The sequence below is a fragment of the Lutra lutra genome, chromosome 8 (assembly GCF_902655055.1).
Source record: "Lutra lutra chromosome 8, mLutLut1.2, whole genome shotgun sequence".
Lineage (NCBI taxonomy): Eukaryota > Metazoa > Chordata > Mammalia > Carnivora > Mustelidae > Lutra > Lutra lutra.
The window spans coordinates 6,768,912-6,790,338 of NC_062285.1; the positions used below are offsets into that span (position 1 = coordinate 6,768,912).

The following is a 21,427-nucleotide window of genomic DNA, read 5'->3' on the forward strand; positions in this document are numbered from 1 at the left end:
AGACTGAAGGAGAAAGCCGGGTGGGAGGGCGCTTGGAGAAGGTCCCGCGCAGGCGCGGTGAGGCCTGTCTGACCGACCTTCAGCCGGGCCGGTACCACCATGTTCTCTCGGGCGGGCGTCGCTGTGCTCTCGGGCTGGGCAGTGCAGCCGCAATGGTATGGCCGCTTGCGAAGGGACGGGAGGGTTACGAGGAATGGAGGAGCTCGGTGAGGGGAAGGAGGAAGCGAGTGGAAGCGAGTAGGACGGGACAGGGGTCACAGGGCCTGCGAGGACCCCTGTCCCGAGGAGGCCCCGGGAAGCCGGGGCTGCCGGAAGTCCCTCCGATCCGGGAAGGGTGCTCAAAGGGGCTGCGGTGACAGCAAGGGCTCGCCACGTCTCCTTAGGCGGGGTGGAGTGAGGGCCACGAGGAGCGGTCATCTGGGATCGGGGTTGAGACTTTAGTCCTAACTGATTTCAGGGCGGTGTTGGCTTCACTCAGCTAATGCATACTTATGGGGGCCCTGCTGCGTGCCGGGCACAGGCGAAGACCGAGGAGGCTGTCCCGGGCCCGCAGAGGGGGAGGGGAAGGCCGAAGGCAAGGTCTAGGGGAAGGTTAAGCTGTGCTTTCTGCCCCGGACGCCTTTTGAAACCCTCTAGTGTTGGGCAGGGTTTGCATGGGCCATTCAGAGCCGTTCGGTTCAGCCGGGACGTGTATTAAGCTCTCACGCCGCAGCGCGGGCTCATGGCTGGGCCACTGCTGTATAAAATACGTGCCTTCGTGGGCTCGTGGTAGTTCGGGTGCGAGAGGGACCCTAAAAGTCCGTCTGATGGCGATCGGAAGGTAGAGACACCTAGCACCGTCTTGAAACCATTGTGTTGAAGCAGTAACCCTGCAAGGTCATGAAATGGTCCCAAGGTCCTGAGGAGGAGATGAGATGGCTGTCAAACGCGGTCTGTGAACGGCCGTGCAAGTTTAAGGATTTTAAACATCGGTTTCCGGAAAAAAAAAAAAACAAAAAACAAAAAAAAACCACCTGCGTATTAGAAGGCCAAGCAATGGGCAGATAAAAGTTGGTTGGTGGGTGGTACCATACAATAGGATGAAATGTCTTGAAGCGAGACAGTCTGGAAGAATTTCAGACACGGTGCTAAGGGGATTATTGGCCAAAAGCTAGTCTTCGGTTTCACAGTAAGGAAGAATTCTGACGAGCTGCAGCGCAAAAGTAGATTTTGTGTCCTAATTTTCTTGCGGAGGGAATGTAGAGCCTTAATGGAAATAGGTTCGTTTTTCATTAAGCCAAGAATTCTTAACAATAGAGAAGAATTTTAGGATAATGAGGTAATGAAATCGGATGTGAATACCTACAGAAAACTGTCGATGGATTTGCCTTCGAAGTCAGATTTTTTTTTTTTTAATATTGAAGATGAGTATTCATGGCCATTAAATCACGTCAGTTGGATTCTCAGTCGTGTAGGTTGTCCCGTTTGTTAATCACCCAGCACGCATTTGTTGGGTGCCTGCCCTGCCCCAAGTTGGTACTGTGGAAAGTACTAAAAAGTGGTAAACAAATACATATGGTCTTAGCTTTATGGGACAGTTTCTGGCGTGCAGTGGTGCTCAGCAAACATCAGCTCTCCTTCCCCTGTTGCTGTGCAGAGATGTCACCTGTCAGTATTTTTACCTGAGGTAGTATCCAGTGGAAAGAGTTTCTGAAACTGGGACAAAATATTTTACATAAAATTGTAGCAGTTAAAAAAAAAAAAAAACAACAACCTTGTAAGGCGATTTTAAGATCTTAAAATAAAAGATAATTTTAAGTAAGAGTAGTCTGACATAACTGCTAGGCTCCTAAGTTAGAACCTACCTTGACAGATAGAGGTTGTAGTCCTGACCTTGACCTTAACCTTTAGAATGTTGGTTTAACCTGGTAGGTTATGAATATTCATCAAGCATTGAGGGAAAGCATTTTTGCGTTATTCTGTTATTCCAGGTCTCCTGTTGCTTCCCACTCATAATTGCCCTTAAAATTCAGAAATGAAACCCATCTTAATGTTTCACACTCCACAGAATTAATTTGGAAGGGGAGAAAAAATAGCTTTGCTTTTACAGAACCATAAAGGGGCACGTCCTCTGTTCTGTTTTGGTTATTGGAAGCTTTAAAAAATGCAACTTTATATTTTTACAGGTTTTGTTTCAGGGAAGTTAGCTTACTGACATTAGCTAAATATTAGGCCCTATTAAAATCTTAGTGAAGTTATATTAATTGTTTAGGGTATCAGTAAAATACCCTGAATTTCGGGAACTTGTTTTTAAGTAGCATTTAAGAAAATGGAGATAAGGAAGACAAGTGTGATTTTTTTTTCTGTCTTCAAATCAGGGAAATATACATTACTATTTCGTGTTCCCCATTCTCTAAAGTGGAAGTGTTTTATGGTAGCAAACCAATAGCCATAAACTATATACGCTGAAAAGGAAGGGAGATGGCACTTGAGGAGACAGAAGGCTGATTGCATCCCAAAATTGAGGTAGTAGTTTTACTTTTACTTGTAAAAGTAAAAAAAAATGTGAGGCATCAGGGTGTGTAGTGTAGGAGATCCACCCACTTGGGAGCCAACTACCAGGATTTGGATCTCGACTGCCACTCACCTGGCTATGTGACCCTAGACAAGTTAGTGTCTCTGCCACCATTTCTTCATCTGTTAAATGGAGGTAATAATAATGCACAGTTCATTGGGTTACACGAAAGTTAAGTGAGTCTGTGTTTGTACAGAACAGAGGTGGTAGGGTTGAAATGCTGGTGTGCATCCAGAGACAGGAACTGAAAACTGTAAACAACATTCTGCAGTTCCTACATAAAATGTAAGAAGGTTTATTGTTCTTGCCAAACAAGACTGGATCATGGGTGGTCGTGGGGGAAGAAGTGCTAGGGAGTTATTTTTTGGTGGACAGGCAGGTGATGGACTTTCATACAATCATATATTATTGGAATTAGACCTGCTTCATCATTTTCCCTAAGAATTAGCTGCTGCTGCTGCTTCCTTAATTTTTATATTTATAAAGCAGTATATACCTTAACAGTCTTGCAAACTCTGTACTTTCTTTGAGGAATCCTTCCCCCAGCAACCTTGCTGGCTCCCTTCTCTACTACTTCTCCTAGTTTTGCTAACATTGCTGTATGATCATAGTAAATAATGGTAATCCACAGGGGCGTCTGGGTGACTCAGCTGGTGAAGCATCTGCCCTCGGTCCAGGTCAGGATTCTAGGGTCCTGGGATCCAGCCCCACGTCTGCTCTCTGCTCAGTGGGGAGCTTGCTTCTCCCTCTGCACCCCCCCACCCCCACCCCTCGCTCATACTCTCTGGCTCTCTCTCTCTCACACACAAAAATAAATAAATAAAATCTTAAAAAAAAAAAAAAAAGATAATCCACAACTCTGACTTTTCTGTCCACTGTATCTGATATGTTTCAGGTTTCTCCAGTAATCTCCCAAGGATTTCTTAGGACTTGGTGCAGTTTTCCAGAACAAATAGCTGATTCAAAACTTCGTGTTTTCTTTTGCAAAAATTACATATTCAGTAGGGCAAGCTGCCCCTAGAGAGATTTGGGGTCAGCTTATGGTTATTCTGTTGTATGTACTCAAGTTGTACTTAAAAACAGAATAACATCGATGTCCTTAGAACTGAGTGAAAGCTAAACATGAGAGCACTTCAAAGTAGGAAATTAGGGCTTGTGCCAGCGTAAAAAAAAATCACAGATCTACCACTTCATGCCTCTCACTTGGGATATTTGTGGAAACCAGAACATTCTGTGTTCATCCAAATATGGCATGGTTAGATTTATTCCCTGATATTCTCTGACTAGAAACTTATGTCCATTAAATTGGAGTATCCTGAATCCATAATGTCCAAATGTCGCTCCTCATATTCTGTACATTTAGATTGGTCGGAGTGAAGAAGTTGATATGCCCCCCCCCCAAAAAAAAATCAACAAATGATGTTATTTTCCGTTATGAAAAGATGTTAATGGGATGGTTGGTATGTCAGGAAGTGTGCTCTGAAGTCCAGAGCTTGGAAGTATTTGACCACTTTTATCTTTTCCATTAGAGGATCCATTCTTATAGCTAAATCTAACATTTTTCTTGTAGTCTCTGTCCTCTTCTGTCTTTCTGTCTGTCGTCTGTCTCCTCTGTCCTTCTTTCTCTATGACTGCATAAATCTAGTAGTAAGATATATAAGTCAAGAGATTATTGGGGCGCCTGGGTGGCTCGGTTGGTGAAGCATCTGCCTTTGGCTCAGTTCATGATCCCAGGGTCCTGGGATCAAGCCCCACGTTGGGCTTCCTGCTCATCTAGGGAGCGTGCTTCTCCTTCTCTCTTGCCTGCCACTTGTGCTTGCTCTGTCTCAAATAAATGGATAAAAACTTTTTTTAAAAAAAAGAGAGATTGTTAAAAATAATGTTTTGTTTACGATCTTTCAGACTTTTTATGCACATAAATACATACAATCACAAAAATGGGATCATAACCATAATTTTATAATATCCTTTTCTGAAGATATTGTAAAGAAGCTTTATTTTTTAGTACAGTTTCAGATTCCTAGAAAACTTGAGTACAGAGAGTTCTGTATACCCACATCCCACTCTGGACAGTTTCTGCACTTAAACCGCATTTTGCATTGGTGTGGTATATGTACCACGATTAATGAAACTGTACTGATACGTTATTAAGGTACGTGGTTTCATTAAGGTCATTCTTTTTTTTTTTTTTAAGATTTTATTTATTTATTTGACAGAGATCACAAGTAGGCAGAGAGGCAGGCAGAGAGGGAGAGAGGAGGAAGCAGGCTCCCTGCGGAGCAGAGAGCCTAATGCGGGGCTCGATCCCAGGACCCTGGGATCATGACCTGAGCTGAAGGCAGAGGCTTTAACCCACTGAGCCACCCAGGCGCCCCAAGGTCATTCTTTTTATTGTATATTCTGTGGGTTTTGACAAATGCATGATGACATGCATCTAGTTTTACTGCGCTAAAACTCTCTCCCCAGAATCCAAGTAACCACTGATCTTACTCTTGTCATAGTTTTGTCTTTTCTGGAATGTCAGATAGTTGGACTCAGACAGAATATAATCATTTCAGATTGGCTTCATTGCTTAGGAATATGCAGTTAAGATTCCTCCATATCTTCCATGGCTTGATAGCTCATTTATTTTTACTGCTGAATAACTCCATTGTATGGATGTACACGTTTGTTTTTCCATTCATTCACATATTGAAAGACATATTGGTTGCTTCCAGTTTTTGGTGATTGTGAATAAAACTGCTATAAACATTCTTGTGCAGGTTTTTGTATAGACATAAGTTTTCGGCTCAATTGGGTAAATACCTAGGAGTGAGATGGTGTATCATATGTTAAGACTGTTGAGATTTTTAAGAAACTGTCAAACCATCTTCCAAAGTAACCAACCATTGTGTATTCCCACCAGCAATTAGTGAGAGTTCCTGTTGCTCCACATCTTTGCCATCATTTAGAATTGTCATTTTTTAAAAAATTTAGTCATTCTTGGGGTACCTGGATGGCTCAGTCGGTTAAGCATCTGATTGTTGGTTTCAGCTCAGGTTATGATCTCAGGGTAGTGGAATCAAGTTCTGTGTCTGGATCCATGCTGGGCCTATGGCCTGCTTAAGATTCTCTTTCTGCCCACCTCTCTCCAAAAAAAAAAAAAAATAATAACAATAATAATTAGCCATTCTTACAGGTGTGAAGTGATATTTCGTTGTTTTAATTTGGAATTCCCTAATGACATGATACTAAGCACCTTCTTTTAAATGCTTATTTGCCATATGTTTCTCTTAGTGAGACTTGTGTTTAGATGTTTTCATTTTTTTTTCTGATTAATCTAATTCAGATTTTTTTAAATCTTTTTTTAAATTTATTTTCAGCATAACAGTATTCATTGTTTTTTGTACCACACCCAGTGCTCCATGCAATCCGTGCCCTCTCTAATACCCACCACCTGGTTCCCCCAACTTCCCACCCCCCCACCTCTTCAAACCCTTCAGATTGTTTTTCAGAGTCCATAGTCTCTCATGGTTCACCTCCCCTTCCAATTTCCCCCAACTGCCTTCTCCTAACTCCCCATGTCCTCCATGCTATTTGTTATGCTCCACAAATAAGTGAAACCATATGATAATTGACTCTCTCTGCTTGACTTATTTCACTCAGCATAATCTCTTCCAGTCCCGTCCATGTTGCTACAAAAGTTGGGTATTCATCCTTTCTGATGGAGGCATCATACTCCATAGTGTATATGGACCACATCTTCCTTATCCATGCGTCCGTTGAAGGGCATCTTGGTTCTTTCCACGGTTCGGCGACCGTGGCCATTGCTGCTATAAACATTGGGGTACAGATGGCCCTTCTTTTCACTACATCTATATCTTTGGGGTAAATACCCAGTAGTGCAATTGCAGGGTCATAGGGAAGCTCTATTTTTAATTTCTTGAGGAATCTCCACACTGTTCTCCAAAGAGGCTGGAGATCTTTTCATTTTTTATTTAGGTTTGTTTTCTTATTGTTGAGTTTTAAGAGTTCTTTGTATGTTTTAGATAACGGTCCTTTATCAGATACGTGTTTTGTAAACATTTTCTCCTGGTGTGTGGCTTGGTTTTTCCTTCTCTTAATGTCTTACAGAGCATAAGTTTTTGAAATTAATAAAATCCAGCTTCATCATTTTTCTCTCATGGATCATGGTTTTCATGTTTTATCTAAAAACTTAGACCCAGACCCAAGGCACCTAGATTTTCTCCTGTCACATCTTACAGAAGTATTATAGTTTTGTGTCTTACACTTAAGATTTATGATTCAAGTTAATTTTTGTGAAAGGTATAGAATTTTTTTAAAGCTTTTTTTTTAAAGATTTTTATTTATTTGACAGAGATCACAAGTAGGCAGAGAGGCAGACAGAGAGAGGAGGAAGCAGGCTTCCTGCTGAGCAGAGAGCCTGATGTGGGGCTCCATCCCAGGACCCTGGGATCGTGACCTGAGCCGAAGGCAGAGGCTTTAACCCACTGAGCCACCCAGGCGCCCCGTATAGAATTATTAAGTAGGTTAATATTTTTCCATATGGATGTCCTGTGTTCAGCACCACTTGTACAAGAGTATCCTTTCTCCACTTAACTATCTTTGTTCCTGTGTCAGCCATGAGTCAGTTGACTGTATTCGTGTGGGTCTCTTTCTGGATTCTCCCTTACTTACACTGTGTCTTTTATTCCCCTCACTTACTCATTCTGTAACTGGAAGCCTGTATCTTCCCTTCACCCATTTTGCCCATCCACCATCACCGCTCTCACCTTAGCAATGGCCAGTTTGTTTGTAGGTCTCATTCTACTTTTTGTTTGTATTTTCATTTATTTTGTTGTTGTTATTGATCTCACTTATGAGTGAAATTCTGGGCTCTGTCTTCTCTTCTCATGATCTGCTTGCCCATTCTTTCACCAATACAATATCTGGATTACCGGACTTATACTAAGTCTTTAAATCAGGCGCTGTCAGTTCTCTGGCTTTGTTCTTCAATATTGTGTTGGCTATTTTGGGTGTTTTGCTTTCCCATATAAATGTTAAAATCGGTTTATTGATATATACAAACTAACTTGCTGAGGTTTTGTCTAAAATTGTATTGAACAAGTTGGGAAGAGTGGACATTTTACTAACATTGAATCTTCCTATTCATGAATATGGAATCTCTCTCCCTTTATTTAGATCTTTCTTTTATCAGTTTTGTGGTTTTCTTTTTTTTTTTTTTAAAAGATTTTATTTATTTATTTGACAGAGAGAGATCACAAGTAGACAGAGAGGCAGGCAGAGAGAGAGAGAGAGGGAAGCAGGCTCCCTGCTGAGCAGAGAGCCCGATGCGGGACTCGATCCCAGGACCCTGAGATCATGACCTGAGCCGAAGGCAGCGGCTTAACCCACTGAGCCACCCAGGCGCCCCAGTTTTGTGGTTTTCTTATAGCATATTTTGTTAGATTTAGATGTCGTCTTTTTCTGTGTGTTATTTTTATTGTGGTAAAGTAACACATAAATTTATCGTCAACCATTTATTAAAGAATTATTTATATTTCTATAATATGTGTTTTATATATTTATAGATTTATTTATTTGAAAGATTTTATTGATTTGAGAGAGAGAGAAAGGAGAGTACCAGCTGGGGAGAGGGGCAGAGGGAGAGGGAGAAGCAGAGTCCCTGGTGAGCAGGCACCACCCCCCCGCAACCCCAACCCTAGAGCTCTATCCTGGGATCATGACCTGAGCCCTGGGATCATGACCTGAGCCAAAGGCAGACGCTTAACCCACTGAGCCACCCAGGTGCTCCTCATACCACCATTTTTAAGTCTATAATTCTATGCTAATTGTTTTTATTTTTCTTTTTTTTTTTTAATGCTATTATTTTTCTAACTTGAAATTCCCAGTTGTTCATACCTTGTGAAAAGAAAGCAATTGGACATACGATTGTTCTTCTTTAACCTGTTGGTGTGATGCATTACATTATTTGATTTTTAAATGATGAACCAGTCTCGTATACCTAGAGTAAATCCCACTTAGCTGTGGTGTATAATTCATTTTAATACATGTTGGATTCAATTTGCTAATCTTCTGTTGAGGAATTCTGCATCTATGTTCATGAGAGATAATGTCCTCTAATTTTCATTTCTTAAAATGATTTTATCTGGTTTTGATATTAGGGTAATGCTGGCCTCATAAAATTAGGAAATACTCCCTCTGCTTCTAATTCTACTTCCCTATTTTGGCACCAGCTTCCATCTTCCATGAGTTACAGATCTCTTTCTCAAGTCTCAAAAATCTCACATGTTTCCCAAACCCATTGCACATTTCCACCTCATCCCATGGTCTTTGTGTCATATTCATTAAAATTCATTATCTTGACTCTTAATCTCCTGAAACAAACAGGGTTGCTGGAGGGGAGAGGGGTGGGAGGGATAGGGTGCCTGGGTGATGGACAGGGGGGAGAGTATGTGCTATGGTGAGAAAAAAATTTAAAAAAATTAAAAAATAAAATTCATTATCTCTTGAGAGATCATCCCTACTCAGTTTTTCTACCTTGGTTAACGACAATACTATCTACTCAGGTCATTAAAGTGGAAATCATTCTTACTGGTTTCCTTTCCACTCTTGAGAACTTGCTCATACATCTCGTCTTCCTGTTGCTTTGCCAGCACAGTAGCTAAGGTTCTTGCCTTCTCAGTCCGGAGGCTGCAGCAGCCCCACGTGGTCCCTATGTCATCAGTGTCCCAGCATCAGCTTGTGGTTTTCGCTGCTGTCCGTGGTACTTCACCGAAAAACTAAACTGGTTGTGGCTTATAAATTTTCATTGTTCCCTGCTACCTATAAAATAAAATTTAAACTTAACCCAACCTGTGTCTCCAGGTTCAAGAGTACGTCCTATTTGAGAATGTCCTCCTTAGGCCTTCTTTATTTATGCACAAATCTACAGATTCTTCCGTTCTCCCATGGAGCTTTCTGAGCCAACACAGACACTTTGTAGAGATTTAAGGGCTAACAGATAATTTCTGTTGGATAGCATGTTGTCTTCCTTAGTAGGATGGCAGTCCTCTGGTATTGATCTCTTATAAATGTGGCTTTCATTAATATACACATGTGTGTGTTTAACATATATTTAAGTCAAATCATTTTTACTTCTGTGCATTAGCACTTTAGTCATAAAGACTAGAAAAATATTTAATGTACATTTTATGTAAATCTTAAGTTTTTATGAATCTTGTTTATGAGATAATAGTGAGCTTCTTATGGTCACAGACCATGTCCAGGAACATAGTAGCTGCTTAGTACATTTTTTTAAAAGATTTTATTTATTTATTTGAGAGAAAGAGAGAGCATGAGTGGGGAGGAGAGGGAGAAGCAGGCTCCCCGCTGAGCAGGGAGCTGGACTACGGGCTGGATCCCATGACCTGAGTGAAGGCAGACCCTTAACCGACTGAGCCACCCAGGTGTCTTGCTTAGCATGAGTTGGAGAAGTTAAAAATTGGTTTAAATAAACTACTTTCACACGTGTGGTCATATTAGAATGTATACTTGATCCTAAGTGTTACTTGAAGAAGTTTCAGCGAACTAAGGAATTCAAGGTAGCTTTTTAGAGGGGGCTGACCTTGGTTTTCAGTATACTTGGATAGCCTAACAAGGGGAAGGACTTTTCTGTCGTGGAAGCAGTACAGGCAAAAGGCATGAAGGTGGGGCAAGAGCATGTGTGAACTTCATCGTGACTGCGGTGGAAGGTCTGTGCTGGGGAAGACAAAATGAGGCCTTTGGCAATAGGGTTTGGTATCATTAAGGGATTAAATATCTGTGTGTGTGTGTGTGTGTGTATAAATATGTGTATATCAGAGTCCTGTATTTAATAGATTGTTTCCTTATGGGACATTCTTTAAGTTTATTAATTTTGATGGTTTTTCTTATATTATGGGGCTGTTTTCAGAAAACTAAAATATTTTTAAAACCTTTATTTTCAGGATCCAAGTTCGAAATATGGCAACTTTAAAAGATAGTAAGTACTTTACCTCAATATGTGAATGAAGAAAAGCTAAATTTTGACAAATAACAATATGCTGCTTTAGCCCATTGTATATTTGATCAAAATTGACAGAATGATTCTAGGTCATATGTGTGTGACATTGAACTTGTTTTGGAAAAGAACAGTGTGAGGCAACAGACAGTTGTTCTGATTCTGTTGTCTGTACCATGACAATGGTATTTAATGTTTTTAATACATAACGTTTTTTAACTAAATACATGACAGTGTAATTAAATGTTTTAAATGTATAATGTGCTACCCTCTTCTGTGGCCATCCTGTCCTAAGAGGCAGCTGGGTTTGACCTTCTGTTAGCACTCACATGGCCACTTTGCCTGTCTGAGCAGCAGCTGGCTTTTAACCTTTGCTCAGTACTCTTTCCGACTTCAAGCCTCAGCATTGTGCTGTTAGTTGATGGTCTAAGTGCTGATTTTTCTGCCTTACAGTTTAGAAAGCTATTGCCATAAATTCACAAGTGAAATGAGACCCCTTTTATCATAACACAGTACTTCTGTTTTTCAGTTACCAGACGACTAAAGTCAATCAAAAACATCCAGAAAATCACCAAGTCTATGAAAATGGTAGCAGCAGCAAAATATGCCCGAGCTGAGAGGGAGCTGAAACCAGCTCGAGTGTACGGGATAGGATCTTTGGGTAAGTGAAGGGTGTAATTCACAAATTACAAAGAACCATTTAACAGAGATCACCACTAATGACTTATCTGGTGCTTGGTGACAACAGGTCCAGTCTCTGTGTTTGACGTTACTCGTTTTTCACAGCCACCCTATGAGGGTCGGAACGTCTAGAGTCCCTTCTTTACAGTTGAGAAACAATAAAATCAATTAACTTGCTCAAGGTCACATGCCTAGGTGATTTGGCATCAAAGCCTGCCTGTTAACCGCTGTATGTGACTCTGTGCATGTTGAAAATACTCTGAAAATCTTCCCAGACTATTAACTATATATTCAAAAGAACTTAGAAATATAGTGCATTCAACTCAGGTGCTTGACTTCGTCCTATGATGTTGTGATGTGCTGGTTGAAGACTGCGGGGTGTGAACGTGACACCCTGCAGCGGAGATGACTGGGCAGGCATGGACGGGACGCAGGAATACGTGAGTGGAATCTTTAAACATCATCCGTAAAGAATGCAAATTTTGCTTATTTCCAAAGTGAAGAAAATTTATGTATTATCTCTGTATTAATACATCTACATATTAGAATTTAATTGTTCATGTAAAAGTTTCTTGTGCTCTTTCGTATTTTTTTTTTTAGATTATTTATTTATTTATTTGACAGACAGAAATCACAAGTAGGTAGAGAGGCAGGTAGAGAGAGAGGAGGAAGCAGTCTCCCCGCTGAGCAGAGAGTCTGATGCAGGGCTCGATCCCAGGACCCTGGGATCATGACCTGAGCTGAAGGCAGAGGCTTTAACCCACTGAGCCACCCAGGTGCCCCTCTTTCGTATTTTGTAAACATCCATTTACACTGATTTAAAAAAAACAACAAACTTCACATGAGAAGATGATAGAGCAGTAGGCCGTGGTGGAAATGAGTCCTCGCTCTAAAAATGCCACATTTAGTTTCACGTGACAGGTCAGAGGACAGTTGGTAGGTAGGCGAGGTTCCAGCCGTCCTTATCACCTCCAGCCCTTTGCTCTCAGAGTCCCATTCGCTGCACAGTAAATCCTAAGCACCTTGGTGGCTCAGTAGAGTTTGGTTGATAAATTACTCTAGCCTATTTATATGGAAAGGGAAAGTTACTTCACTATTCACCTTTCTTGCTGATATGAGAAAATATAATAAATTTGTTTCCCTCCAGAGTCCAGAATCACAAAATTATCTCACAAAGAAGCAGCTGGCTTAGAGGTCTGATAAGAGTATTTGTGGTAACATCAAAAATTCGGGCCATGGCTGCCGATGAGTTCTGAAGTCCTTCAAACCCAGTACTAACTGTTAGCTATTAAGTGGCTGATCATTTTAAATATTGGAATTAGAAAATCCCTGCTCTGTAATGACAGAGGTGATAGCAGGAATTTGGTTGAGATGGGTGAATGTGGTGGCCTTGAAGATACGCCTTGTACCTGCGGGGGGCCCAGCTGCTGAATTCACCCTGCGTCTGTACCCAGGCCATGCTTCCCACAGGCCGTGCCTAGCCGGCCTCTGAGCAGGCACGTCCTTGGGAGACGTGCAGCCCCCCAGCGGTGTTGCTGAACTTCCCCTAAACTGCACAGTGGTCCAGGAAGCTGCCACCCAAGCCTTCTTCCCTCCTTCCTGCAGGTCAGACCTGCGGCAGGATGTGACGGCCTTTCTGACTCCTTCCTGCCTTCTCCCATAGCCGTTTCCTCCATTTCCCCAGTAAAATCTGTGCATATGTCATCCTATTTAATCCCCTCTTGGCCCCTGCTGCTTACAAGACTGGACCAGCCAAGTGAGGTGGTCAGAGCAACGCCCAAAATCAGAGTGGCATCTGCTGTTTTAATGCCAGCAGCTTTTGTAAGAGTTGATATGCAGGTTATATGAGCAGGTCAGTAAGTACCTGCTTCTTACTTTTTTGCTTATATCCTGAAGATCTGCATCCTTCACAAGGCTGATTTGGATAAGCTGGTACTCTGATTCAGGCCTCCTTATAAATTCTTCAGTGGTACTAGAGATTTCTTTAAGTCAACATTTGAGGTAAATTGGCCATTGGGGGCCTTTATCATATAGAGATTGAACCCTTCACGGTTTCAGCCTGATGGTAGATGGATCAAGTACGCAGACAGCTTTTTTTTTTTTTTTTAAGATTTTATTTATTTATTTGTCAGAGAGAGAGAGAGAGAGCAAGCACAGGCAGACAGAGTGGCAGGCAGAGGCAGAGGGAGAAGCAGGCTCCCCACAGAACAAGGAGCCCCATGTGGGACTCGATCCCAGGACGCTGGGATCATGACCTGAGCCCAAGGCAGCTGCTTAACCAACTGAGCCACCCGGGCGTCCCCCAGACAGCTTTGATTGTATTGTTTGATGCCACCTGAACTGAAACGCATCGTTTCGAAAACAGCCAACTCCTTCAAGTCTTTGGTAAATTAGGGATTTGGGGTATATTTCGTATATGTTACCTAGTTTTAAATTCTTGCCATTTGTTTGTTTGTGTTCAAGCTCTGTATGAAAAAGCTGATATTAAGGTGCCTGAAGACAAGAAGAAGCACCTGCTTATCGGTGTGTCCTCAGATCGAGGGCTCTGTGGTGCTATTCATTCCTCGGTTGCTAAACAGATGAAGAGTGAGGTGGCCACGCTTACAGCAGCCGGGAAGGAAGTCATGCTTGTTGGAATCGGTGATAAAATCCGGGGTATACTTCATAGGTAATTGCAGTAGACCCTGTTGCTGTGGCAGCAGGGGTAAGCATGAGTACGTGGCAGCGTCTCCGATCGTTTCTCAGCACAATGTCCTTTTTTGGTTACTGTTTTTATACCCCCAGAGAGGGTTTTGTTTTCATTTTTTCAGGACTATCAGAATACATAGATTTCGTCTGTTTTTTACTTGTCTCGTGTTTCTCTTTCATCCAACCCATGAGTGGAGCACGACAGGAATATCAAAAGCCAGTTGGCATTTTAAACGAACGAGGACTCTCAAGCCAGCACAGCCTGGAAATGTCAGAAGTCAGCAGCATTTAATTGAAATGGGAAGGAGAGAGATACAGCACAAGAGAGGCCTGATGATTAGTCCTTAGTTCTTGCAGCCACTAAATAATCATGATAGTGGATGGAACAACTCCATTCAGTGACCAAATCTCTGTTATCCCCCGAACCCCGGCCCCGCCAGAACACTTGATTCACAGTGATAATATTTTTCCTCGTTCCCTGTGTTATTTAGGCAGAAGTATTCCTTTAAACTACTCTGTGTAATCTCCTGATTCTCTTATAGGACTCACTCGGATCAGTTTCTGGTGTCCTTCAAAGAAGTGGGAAGGAAACCTCCTACTTTTGGAGATGCATCCGTCATTGCCCTTGAACTGCTAAATTCCGGATATGAATTTGATGAAGGGTCTATCATCTTTAATCGGTTCAGGCAAGAAAAACTTAGAAATCAAAGCTTTTTCATGCTTGTGTTCATACTCTAAAATAAGTAAATACTTAACCATTTAAAATATTATTTTGAGATTGATATTCGCTTGTATAATTTCTAGGTCTGTCATCTCCTACAAGACAGAAGAAAAGCCCATCTTTTCCCTTGAAACCGTTGCAAGTGCTGGTAAGCAGTTTTTGCAGGAAAGGTGTTTCTCTGTGTAGAAAGCAGAGATGTAGACGTTTGGGAAGATAGTGTTTGTCAGGACGGCCTTTTCAGCAGCAGCAGAATAGTTGGGCTCTATCACCATCTGTCAGTGGCGTCCGTGATCTCTTAATCTCTTAATGACTCCTACTGCATTCCTTCATTAATAGAATATAAATAAATACAGGATTCTTGGGGCGCCTGGGTGGCTCAGTGGGTTAAGCCGCTGCCTTCGGCTCAGGTCATGATCCCAGGTCCTGGGTTCGAGCCCCACATCGGGCTCTCTGCTCAGCAGGGAGCCTGCTTCCTCCTCTCTCTGCCTGCCTCTCTGCCTACTTGTGATTTCTCTCTGTCAAATAAATAAATAAAATCTTTAAAAAAAAAAAAAACTTCTAAAAAAAATAAATAAATAAATAAATACAGGATTCCACATGCTTTCTGTTCTCAAAGATTGAAGAGCCTGGCCAGAATTGGCTTTGCTGTCTCTGGGAACTCTGCCGAAGCACACATGACTAGCAGCTCCGGAGTCGTGACCTGAGCTGATTTGTGTTGACCCACTCAGGTCTCTTGTCATACTGTGGAGTAACGTCATCATTGCTCAGTGAGGCATCCTAGAGATAATATTCTGGAACCGATTTTATTTTCCTGAGGCATTTCCCCCTTCTATACATAGTATTTCATGTATTAAGATGTATACTTTTTTAACATTTTCATGTCTCAGGTTGGGATGTTCCTACCAGTCAGTGGCATGCCATTTTTATTATTTATTTATTTATTTATTTATTTATTTATTTTTTAAAGATTTTATTTATTTGACAGAGATCACAAGTAGGCAGAGAGGCAGGCAGAGAGAGAGGAAGCAGGCTCCCTGCCGAGCAGAGAGCCCGATGCGGGGCTCGATCCCAGGACCCCGGGACCATGACCGGAGCCGAAAGCAGAGGCTTTAACCCACTGAGCCGCCCAGGCGCCCCGTGGCATGCCATTTTTAATGGACTCTTGTTACTTTCTTTATTAATGGTTCCAAAATCAGGGTTATCATCGATAGCATTTTAAGTTTGATGAAATGCAGACTTCTCAGCACTTCACACTAATGGATGAAGGTTGAGTTGTGCCACTGTATTTCTGCAGCATGATCAACAAGATGGATGTCGGCATCTGACTCCTGGCCTGACACTTCCGTCTCCCACTTCCCTCTCATTTTCCTGATGGACACCTGCAGATTTCTCCAGTTCTCAGAGGGCTGACTTGGGATTTTTGTATTCCACTAAACGAGTTTCCATTGTTTCACTAATTCTTTTATTTAAAAAAAAAAATTACTGAGTATTTGCTTACATTGTGCCAGATGTATGCTATCCAGAGGACTTCCATGACCATGAAATACAGAGAAGTTATTTTAATTGTTGGCTTTTTAGTTTTCATTAAGTTAAGCATTTGTCGTAGAATATCAGATGCTTTGCTTACACATTATATTCTGAAAATCTGCTATAATCTATAGTGTGGAAATAGATGAAACTTTGAGAACGGAGTATTTCGTTGACTTCTGCTCTGTAATTATTAAGGGTTTTTATAGTAGTAAGCTGTTTTGATTCAATCCCTCTTTACTGTATAACTTCAAAGAAATCTGTGCCTTGTTTGAACAGAGAGCATGAGCATCTATGATGATGTCGATGCCGACGTGCTGCAGAATTACCAAGAATACAATTTGGCCAACATCATCTACTATTCACTAAAAGAGTCCACCACGAGTGAGCAAAGTGCCAGGATGACGGCTATGGACAATGCCAGCAAGAACGCTTGTAAGCAACAGCGGGTCTCCTCTGAGAGCACTCTCCTGCTGAGCGTAGCGTGAGGACCTTTGTAGCCAAACGTTACCATCCCTAAGTACACCAGGAAGCAAGGGAACAAGGATCAGGTCCCAGGCTCTGCCACTGATTCTGTGACATCTTTGACCAATGACCATGTGCTTCCTTGAGTTTTTCATCTCAAAAGATAGAAAAATAATCATCTCAGTCTTAAAGGAAGTGTATGTCACTTGGTAGCAGTGAAGTTGCAAGTTTTTTGAAGAGGTGTCTATGCGAGAGGTAGAAATACCTTTGTGAAATTTTTGAGAGGGCAGGTTTGGTACCCAAAGAGACATAAAAATTCTTAATTTTAAATTAAGCAGCATGTATCTGTGAATATGTTAAGGAACAAGTGATTCGTTCATAGTATTAGATTGCGTTGTCTAATCCCTCTTTTCTATTTGTAGCCGAGATGATTGACAAACTGACTTTGACGTTCAATCGCACCCGCCAGGCTGTCATCACGAAGGAGTTGATTGAAATCATCTCTGGTGCAGCAGCTCTGTAAGTAGCAGCAGATTGATGGCCTTGACACTTTTCCTCCTCTCTCCGTGTCTGCTGGCCCAACGTGAGCGTGTTTCGGTTTCAGTTTCGTTTTGCTCAAGGTGAAACCATCCATTGCCTAACCTTGTAATCTAGTTAAGGATATAAAGGTTTGGTGAAAATGAGGTCTCTGGCTTCTTCTGCTTGTTTCACGTAGAAACTTCTGGGCCTAGTTTCTTCTTTTTAGAAATCAGCATATTGCTATTCTAGAGCATTAGGAAAGCTTTAGAGTAGCATTAGGAGTAAAGATGTAAATGATTACGAACAAGGAAAAAGGCATTAGGAATAAGAATGTAAATAATTCACTATCATTTATAAAATCTGTCTTTGGAACTTAAAACATTATAAAGCAAGCCTTCCCCCTGTAGGACTGGTTTTGGGTTTGGTTTCATGTAAATCTCGGGTTTTTTGGTAAATCTTGGTCAAAATTGGTTCTTTGCTTAACTAAATTTTCTATATTAGTACCATATAATAATGTACCATTTTCCTCAAGAAAACTTCTTGGTTGTCTAGATATGTTAAGGTTTGTGAAGCCTGGGTTGAGAAAATGGGGATTCTGTTTTTAAAATGACTAAATTGAACCCCCACCATGTGCCAAGTCAGTGCTAGGAAGTGTCAAAAGATGTGATCAAGGCTTCGGTGTTATAACAGGGTCACAAAAACATACAGGTGATTTAGATGAGAGGTAAATATATAGTAAGTTATCTTTGTCTCTTTCTCACCTCCTCCTAATTGATCACTAAGTTTTGTAAATTTTACCTTCTAAATATCCCTTGATATTACGTGATGCCACGTAATGCAGATCCTTATCATTTCTCTCCTGAATTAACAAGGATATCAAGTGCCCCTAATATGTCAGACCCTGTGCTTGACACTGAGGATGTAGTGGGGACAATATTTGCGCTCAGAGAGCTCACAGCTCTCATAGGGAAAAGAGACACCTTAGAAATTGCAGAAGAAAGGGGGTCAGTGTACTGTGCATCAGAGCCAAGAGCAGTTTTGACATTTTGAAGGAGTTGTTTTGTTTAAAAAAAAGAGACAGTATGTGATTCACAAAGCCTACAGTATTTACCGACTGACCTTGCAACAGACTGTTAGGAAAAGAGTAGAATCCATTCTCTTACCTAATCATTCTGCAAAACACCTTAGCTTGAGATACGGAATCCTGTGTTTTCTGGCCACGAGACGCTCTAGTCTAGTCTTGCCACCGCCATTGAACTTCAGCCACATGGATGTACTTCTAGTTCTACAAACATGTTGTGCGCTTTTGCCTGAAATGCCCTTCTTTTCTTCCTTTCCACCCTGGATTCTTCCTCTGATAGACTCCCACTTCTCTTTGCTGAACTGAGAGAAGCCTTTCTTTCAGAAAGCCCTCCTTTACCATTCGGGTGGGGCATCGTTTACGGTCCTGTGCTTCCCCTTCTCAGCATTTACACTATTTCTTAGGAATTGCCTTTTTATTTGCCTATACTCCTGTGGCTTGGGAGTAATCGTGTCTTACTTTTGTAGCCCTACCACCTGGCACATACCTTCTCAGTAAATATTTGTTGAGCAAATGAGTGATGTGCCCTAAGGAATGGAAATTCAGAAGAGGGAGAAAAAAACATTTCATTGGGTGTGTGAACTGTGGATCCATGTTTAAGAAGTAGGAATAGATAGGTTTGTCAGTAAGGTGAAATTTAAATTGGTCCTTAAGTATACTCTGTCCAGGATAGAAACTGGGCAGAATGCCAAAGAGACACATAAAACTGATGGAGACCATTGTATAAGTTGTCAGTCAGATCCATCAGCTTTGCTAGCCAAGGCGTCCTTGTCTTATTTTGCTTTCCAAGCATGACTTTGTTAAGACTAACCCATCTCTCAGTCTAGTCACTAATGTTGTGTTAGCGTCAGAGAGTACAGCGCAATGATGAATGGCCCTGCCACTTACTAGCGTGATAAACTTGGCTGAGATACTCTCTCTGTGACTCAGTTTTGTCCTTTATAACGTGGGGGCTCAGGCGAGGATTACGTAAGCATATTATTCATTCTCTTCCTTGGTGTGTATCGTATTGCTAATGCCAAGCTGTTTTCCTGGTGGTAAGTGTGAGGAGGCCTGGGGGAGAGAGCTGCCTTCTGAAGGTTTCCAAAGAACCAAGGATCTGGTTTGGCTCTTGAAAAGGGGATGCTGGGAATAAAATGCGAGGATACAGCATCTGCAGTATTGAGGACTCTAGAAACTTGGGAAACCTGGCTAAAGAGTAGCAAAACCAAGGGAAACGAGAAGGAGATTGGGACATAAAAACTGAGAATCTGAAATTGACTATTAAATTTTGGCTTTCTAGAAAAGTAGACTAAATCCGTTCTTAAGGGTTGGCTGTGCAGTCCACGCTTGGCATGTTTATATGAATGGATTGCATGCTCTGTCACCTATCAGTTATCCAGGTTAAAACTGTACTATTTAATACAAACACATTTGGCTCCTTGGTAATACACTGTGCTATTCATAGGAGAAGTAGTGGCTTCAGTTATACTTGCGCAGTCTTGCCTTCTTGCATCAACATGGTTTTATTGTTCTAAACCAGACCAAAATTAGTAACTTTTTATAACAGTCATTGAATCTGTTTTAAAGGAATATTTTGGTAACGAATTTACATGGTACGTTCAAGATACCGAGTACGGAAGTGGATGTTTTTAGTTGGAACTGATGCCTGATTAACTAGCATGGAATGCTTCTTGACTGGCTTGTTTTGTCTTTTCTCCTAACATAATAACCAGGGATTAATGAAAACCAAGTTTCATCCTCAGACAAGAGGTAAAGTGGCAGTATTTCACACTCTCTCCCCAAACCCCTCCAAAAAGAAATCCAGCTAGATGTGATTGACGCTGATTAAGCAACCCTGAAACAGATTCTCTGAGATGTAGATTTTGGCCCATTTATAGTAGCTGCCAGCTTGTGGTAGCATATGGGTAATGCCAGGGGGCTTTTTTTTTTTTTTTTTTTTAATCAAATAAACGTTATGGATAGAGATTTAGCATTATTTTGAAATACTAAATACAGATCAGTGAAGAGTAGTGGTTCTCAGACTATCATGATGGTCTCAGGACCCCTTCGTGTCTGACAGAAAAGAGCTAGATTTTCCTGTTTCTGCATTCTGTCCTGATAGTACACGTCATGTAGCCTCTGGAAAATGCCATATACTCTTCAGAATGAGTAAAACAGGCATATAAGAAAAATAGTTTTGCCTTCAGGGACCCCATGGAAAGGTTCCTAGACCAAAATTTGAGAACAGCTAGTTTATAATAACATTTTATTATGTAAAGTAAGTTCTTAAAACCCCACTTAAATAGGTGTTATCTCTTGACATCGCTCTTTTTCCCTCCGAAACTGACTTTTATTTGTTCTGTACTTTGTTTTACAGGTAAAGAAGAAAAATTCAGCCAGCTGATTTTATTTTTAGCTTACTGCTGTCCTTGTCAGAAGAAATTGTTGGTCCATTGCTTAACCAATAAAGACAGCAAGATGTTTGTAAATTATCTTACAATAAACAACTTACCATAAGAAAGTCACTGTCTTTTCTTGTTACATAGAAACAGTAACTAGTAGTTTTCACAATGAGATGTTAAAAGTATCAAAAAATACTGACATGCTACTGCTAAAATTTTTTGGTAAGAAGATAATTTAAGAGCCTCTGCTGATTTCACAGTTCCAGACTACCCTTCAAAAGTCCAGAGTATTTCGGGTAGGGAGGAAGGAAGAGGCAACAGGCCACAGGCTAACCCAGGCTTTCATTCTTAATGCTCTTTCAAAAAGAACATCCAACCAAATGAAGTAACAATGCTGTAGGAGTCATTTGCTCTTTCTCATCTATAAAGTTTAAACACCAGGGCCCGTGGGTGGTTCAGTCCGCTAAGCATCTGCCTTTGGCTCAGGTCATGATCTCAGGGTCCTGGGACCTGGCTCCGAGTTGGGCTTCCTGCTCAGTGGGAGTCTCCTCTCCCTCTCACTCACTCTCAAATAAATAAATCTTCAATAAATAAATAAAATTTAAATATCTTTTCTAAGTTTTCCACTGAGAAACCTTTCAGTATAATTCGTTCTATATCACATTTAGATAACCATTAAGATTGAATGCCTAGCCTGATTATGCACAAGTTAGCCATGCCAATATGTCAGGGTTTTCTGTTTGTTTGTTTAAAATAGGGAAATAAGTTTTGTTTGTTTGTTTAAAGG

At 41.2% G+C, this 21,427-nt stretch overlaps 1 protein-coding gene across 3 annotated transcripts; it reads left to right on the forward strand.

The window, feature by feature from the left end:
• On the forward strand, positions 1-20,759 carry ATP5F1C (ATP synthase F1 subunit gamma). 3 transcript variants are annotated; one of them, XM_047740278.1, is made up of 10 exons: positions 2-155; positions 10,522-10,556; positions 11,104-11,235; positions 13,719-13,923; positions 14,486-14,629; positions 14,748-14,812; positions 16,471-16,626; positions 17,079-17,175; positions 19,972-20,008; positions 20,616-20,759. In XM_047740278.1, the coding sequence occupies exons 1-9, from the start codon at positions 100-102 to the stop codon at positions 19,976-19,978; spliced, it is 897 nt and encodes a 298-aa protein (XP_047596234.1). In that variant the 5' UTR covers positions 2-99; the 3' UTR covers positions 19,979-20,008; positions 20,616-20,759. The 3 variants fall into 3 exon arrangements, with proteins under 3 accessions (XP_047596236.1, XP_047596234.1, XP_047596235.1); XM_047740279.1 differs by lacking the exon at positions 19,972-20,008; XM_047740280.1 differs by lacking the exons at positions 19,972-20,008; positions 20,616-20,759 and having other exon boundaries at positions 1-155; positions 17,079-17,179.
• The last annotated feature ends 668 nt before the right edge of the window (positions 20,760-21,427 follow it).